We start from the raw sequence: 6,000 nt of genomic DNA, 5'->3' as shown, positions 1-6,000 counted from the left end.
TTTTCTCAAAAAAAAAGTATATCTTCATTTAATAGCCAGGATGAAATGCCTGTAAAAGATTACAGGCTAATGGAAAAAATAGATAGGAGCCATGATTGTGCCAGCCTCATGCTCTGGAGTGCTTTAATCTTTCTGAAGCTTGACTTCTAATTTGAGAATGCTTAAGCAGCTTTAATTCCTAATATTAAAAAAAAATTAAATTCTTTATGCCTATTTCTTCTTATTAAAAGCAGTAAATGCATATGGCTTAGCAATTCCCAGGCCTATTTGAAAATTAATGGGGTGAGAAAAATAAGTACTTTGAAAGTAGAGAATTCAGGGTGTTGTCAGAGAAACTTCTGAGAAGCGAGTAGACCTCTCAGACTTCAGCTTAAGTAGTATTTTTCCTATTACCAGCCTGCTGATGAAGCAGTCTTCCCTGATGAACAACTTCGTATAGCTGACTAGTCTAAAGCAAGATTCATGCTTGAAGTTAGGATATGCTAAAATAAGTCTCTTTTCTTTGCAGGAAAACAGGCGAAGCAATTTGAGGAGTAAGCTCAGTATCTTAGCACATGTGGACTTGTGTGTGTGTGAGAAAATGTGTGTGTGTCTTTCTGATAATTCTTACCTTTTCTAAGTAATGACAGGCAGTTCATCTCTGTATATGAACACAGTTCTCGATTTCAGTGCTGTAGTCGGTATACAATTTCTTACACTACCTCTAAAACCACAAGTATATTGACTAAACTGTTGGAGCGTTGCACAAGTGTGTAACTGGACTTTTCACTACCTTCTGGCACTGTGCTTAAAGTAGAGCTTTTGCCTTTTTTAAGAAAGAGTAAGGGGTGGTGGGTTGTTTTTTGGTTTTTTGGGGGTTTTTTTAGAAATTACATACCATGTCTGCCTTGGAAAAGTGTAGATCGATCACAGCAGAAGGATAATTGAAGGGAAGAAACAAGCATCTTGTATATGTGATATGCTGTTTGGACTTAAGCTTTTCCCAATGGTTATCCTGACTATTTTTTTTTTAATTGTCCTGTTTGTACCCACCATAGAGTAATAAGTAGTACTAGCATGGAAATTTTGGTTTGTGGGATAATCCTTATGCTTCCTTCATTGTTTAAAACAAACAAAAAATTGCGGATGACACATTCAACAAGATATTGTAAGCGGCTGTCCTGAGATGTGACTACTTGCAACTTAATTTATCTGGAATCAAAATCTCAGTTGGATACTATTGCCTGTTCACAATTTGTTGGATATTTCTAAATAATTACTAAGAGACTATCAGTGCCATAAACTTTTTCCGAGAGCAGGTAACCTTACTCAAAGGACTTGGTTTAAAGTAGGCCCTCTCCCTTCCTTCACCTACTGTTCCTTCTGGTTCTTCACAGCTGGAAACCAATGCCTGCAATGACATAATAAAGCCTAAACAGGGAATTGATTCCAGCAGTCAGGACAAATGTTAAGCCTCCTGTCTAAAATGTCAGCCTGCATCTCATGCATCTCCTCTAAATTGGCCGGGCTGAGGCAAAGAGAGTAGTCGCTGAGGTGGTAGAGAACAGCTGGAACACTGTTGTGGAGAGGAGTAGGAAAGGTGTTAAAGGTTCAGAATGATCTGCAAGATTTGGGTGCTCAGGGGCCATGACAGCCTCAAGAGCTGTCTGAACTCAAGTCCAGTGCCAAACTACAGGTATCTGTAGCAGGATGGTGATGTGAAGAGGAGATGTGAGGAGGACTGGGGAAAAGCATTGACAGCTTGGTGTTGGCCATGTTTAGCTTGTGCTGACTGACAGTTCATTAGGAAAATTCCTGTGAGAAAATGTCTGACATGAAATATAGTTGTTACCAGATACAGCAGATAAAGTAAAATTTTTAAATGGAATTAGGAAAGATGATCTTATAAGTGCATGCACATATTTCACTTTGCAATTTGAAGGAAATAAATTGGTCTGATAAAACAGTTGTTAAAAGAAACAATTGATTCAACAATTCTATTTCCCGCAGGTCTGTCAAGGAGCTTTAGGCTGCAGCTTTGTTCAAAGCCTGTATAGGGATATTGTATCACTAAATATACCATTTAGGCAGATCTGGACATACTAAGTCAAAGCAAAGATGATTGTAAAATTCAGTTGAATGTGTTTCTCCTTATTTTCAACCCAGTTAAAGGAAAAAAATGCTTGTCCTGGTTATTAAAACCTATTCACAGGACATAGTGTCTACCTGTGGAGCACTTCTTGTGGCTTTATACTTTTAGATAAGGAGAAAATGTTTTTATATCAGTATAGGTGAATTTTGACTGGTTTGTTTTCTGCTGTAGACTTCATGCTTTCCTCTTAAACTTTTATTCTTTCCTGAGGCATTCATCCCATCTGCTGAATTAGACAAGAATTGTATAAATAAAAGTAGCAAGTGGTTGTGTAATTAGAGTCCATCATAATGTAAATGTTTCTCCAAAAGACTTAATTCAGGTCATCTCAGCCAGCTTCACTGGCATAGTCCACATTTATAATGCCTGACTTTGCTACCTGAGTGTTTGTTACCTGTAATCGTCTGACCCTGCTTCATGGACTGAACTCTTTTTGCAGTGGACTTGCTTCCCTTCCCTCCTCAGTGTTGCTCCACAAACGTTCTCCTGAGGGTGAAGCTGTCACCTGAGGAGGGTGTAGTGAAGTCTGCCAGTGTTAGTCATCAGGCAAATTAAGCTGTCTCAGCCAAATGTGTATTTACGTAATCACTACTCTTTCTACATTACTACCTTTCTTGGATATTGCAGACTTGTGTCTGCTGTGAATCCCCTAGACATGGACTGCTGAATTCATTTGGCAAGTCTGAAGTTTGTCAGAAGAGTTTGACTTTTTTCTTCCTCCTCCTCCTCCCCTTTGATGCAGTTCATTTCCTTGGACTCCTCTTGAGGAGGAGCTACTCAACTGGGAGTTGGCCGTGTCCTCTGTCACACTGTTACTTTTATGGAAACAGGTCTCCCTTGAGTATTGGCTGTTCTGTTGAAACAAATATGTTATCCAGAAAATCAAACATTTTTCTGATTATAAATCATCATGACCTCTATTATTCTGAACTTGCGAGGAAATTATCATATACAATGGAAAAGGCGGTTTGGTGGGCTAATATATCCCCTGAACTACAATTACTGATTTTGTTGGTAATTTTGAGTGCTTTTTGATAACCTGCTTTACAGCAAAGGTATTTCTAACTGCAGAAGGACTGCCTAAGAAGTCTTTTTTCTGGGACATAACTCAGGAAAATGTGTATGCCTCTCTGTTCTCTCTAGCGTGTCCTCTAAACTTGGAATAGTCCTCAGATTAAATGAGAAACTAGTATGTTTAGAAACCGAAACAAAAGCTAGAGCTAACAACAGTTAGTTGGGCTAATACTAATTAGTAATGCCTCCATTTCCTTTGGCATGTTCTCTTGAAATTTTTTCATGGGCTATAAGCACATAGTGTCTTGAATCAGTGTGATCACTGCAATCTAAGACGAGATGACAGAAATGGAATATTTTTTCAAAGCAGAAAATTTGCTACTGTGATACTCTTAGAAAGACCTATATTTTGACTGCATTGTTTAGACTCATTCTCAAAAGTAATATCCGATAATGTTCTATTTGTTAGTTCTTTCTACTTTTCCACTTTCTGTGGTCCATCTCTGTGTACTTGTGCTCATTTTCTGAACAACTGTAGACTGAGTGCACAAGCAAATCTTCATGATTAAATGGTTGGCTATTTCATTAATATAGGTCTTCTTCCTCAAGAATAAGACATCAAAACAGTCTGAAGATTTTTCAGGAGATGCTCCCTGTAACAAATCCTAGTTATTCTGTTTGTTCCCGTCTCCTGACAAGCCAGAATAACTCACTAAAAACATCTGCGGACTTGGTTATAAACAACTTTTGCCTCCATTTGACCTCCTGCTCAACAGGAGCACAATGGTTGCACAAGACAAACCAGTTCTGTTGTAAGATGACTAAGCTCCGTAAGAGTATCTTTGATGTACATACTTCTTGGAGTAAGTTGAGTTCCATAATGTTTTGGGGTTTTCTGCATATGTAACCAAGCTGTTAACTCTGTATCTGCTGGATTAAAGTGTAATGGAAACAAGCAGCTTTAAAATTTACCTGTGATTTTTCAGATTGAGGCAATGGCACCAACAGAAAAAAAAAAAAGTTCTTGCTGCAGAAGACTATAAATAAGTGTAATTTATTAACTCCTTAACACCATGGTGCTAATGTATTTTTAATTACACAGTGTATGAAAGTTATAAAAAATAAGCACTTTCAACATTTAATTGAAGTTAAATGAGGACCTTTTAGTGCAGATGTAGTTCTGGAAGTTCCATCAGGGTAGCTGAGAGATTAAAGAAAGAAAAAAGTCTCATGTTTGCATATGTGATAATAGGAAAAGTGATTGTAGCAGTCCTTTAACTTTTAGATCTTCAAATAGGTTTTGCAAACCTGGTGTTCCCAAGGACAAAAGGCTAGGGCATGCTGCAGATCTTTTTGCCTATTGCTTGTAAAGAATCCGAGTTTGACTCTCTTGAACAAGCTGGAGATTTCCCTCATGCTTTATTTTGAGTGAGTCAAGCTAATTCTTTTGGGTGAAAGTGTAGTTGTAATGGCACTTGAAAGTTTCAGCAGCGTAAAGCAATCTCTGAAGGAAGGTGGAGACATGGCTTCAAACATTTCACAACTGTCTTATGGTGACCATATTTTAGTATTTCTGCTGCAGTTCACAGATTTGTATGTGTTGGTAATTAATGAAAATACAGGATTTCTGCATTCTCTGTTATTCACAAAAATAAGGAGGGGTCTTGTTTTGGGTTTGGTTTTTTTTGCTTAATTTAGATATGCATGAGCTTTTAAGAATGTAAAGTGAAGAAATGCTAGCACTTAGGAATATTTCTGAGATAATTCCCAATGAAGGCTCTCTTGTGAAAAACAATTTAAGTATTATCAAACTAGTTGCTTGAGTACTACTAGGTGTGTGGTGTTATGTCATCATCTGTCCCATCCCCCAATTCCCCTGTCCCCCAAAACTAAGGAACAAATTTTCTGGGTTATAATACAGGACTATTTCTTACATTTCTGGTGTCCTGATTTGTGCCTGTTTTTGGGCTGGGGTAAACCCTGTTTAGATAGCTCTGTATTTTACAGAAGCATCCCTGTGTTTTTTGTGCCAACCCTCCAATTGCTACCCTTCTTTCCCACTCCAAGCATGAGGCCTTTCAGCTCCTCCTTTCTGAGAGTGCTTTCTAGCCAATTTACTTATTTCTCTGATGCTGAGGAACTGATGCTGAGTTCTGTGAGTTTTGTGACCCCCTCAGCCACAGTGAATAATTCATTAACAAATCACAAACTAAAATAGTTTGCACAGATTGTCTACCAATTTTTTTTTTTAACAACTTCAACAGAAAATAGGGATATAATTGGCAGATAGGCATTCGGCACTGCTCTGGAGCTTTTCTGTATGGATAGTTTAACTCAGACTAGTTCAGAGTTATAAGGAAAAGATCTGTTTCTGTCTAACTGGGTTGTTACACTTTGAGGTTGTCAAATAAGTAGAAATTTCAAAGAACACCATGTCTCTAATTCTATCACCTTTAATATTAATTTTCTTCTTTTAAAGTCTAGGGATTCCATCAAGTTGGATGACCTGAAGGCAGAGGTGTCACCACGAATTTCCGCAGAAGATCTGATTGATTTGTGTGAGTTGACAGGACCTAGTCATTCCAAAACACCTGTAAAGAAAACAAAGTCTAGCAAGCCGAAACTGCTGGTGGTGGACATTCGTAACAGTGAAGAGTATCCTTCAAATCTTGAGTGCCAGCCTTGCCAAATCATGCTTGTATCAGTTACTTCCTCACTGTCTGCAGCAGTGAGATGTTAGAATGATAAATAATGGAAAGGGATGCGGTAGAGATACAGCGGAAGGACCGAAGGCAGATTTTTTTTTTTGTCACGGAGAGGCCTGGTTTGTAGAGAAAGAGGACAAACGTTATTTT

General features: G+C 38.1%; 1 protein-coding gene across 1 annotated transcript in view; it reads left to right on the top strand.

Annotated features, from left to right (window-relative positions):
* Window positions 1-6,000, top strand: part of TBCK (TBC1 domain containing kinase) — a 109,327-nt gene that overhangs the window by 86,108 nt on the left and 17,219 nt on the right. The window contains exon 23 of the mRNA XM_009327052.1: window positions 5,625-5,800. Coding sequence (XP_009325327.1) covers window positions 5,625-5,800 — 176 coding nt within the window. The remainder of the gene's footprint in view (window positions 1-5,624; window positions 5,801-6,000) is intronic.

The sequence above is a fragment of the Pygoscelis adeliae genome, unplaced genomic scaffold (genome assembly GCF_000699105.1).
Source record: "Pygoscelis adeliae isolate BGI_AS28 unplaced genomic scaffold, ASM69910v1 Scaffold87, whole genome shotgun sequence".
NCBI classification, from domain to species: Eukaryota; Metazoa; Chordata; class Aves; order Sphenisciformes; family Spheniscidae; genus Pygoscelis; species Pygoscelis adeliae.
Note: the sequence above shows the minus strand (reverse complement) of the source record. Positions and strands in the feature narration are given on the sequence as shown.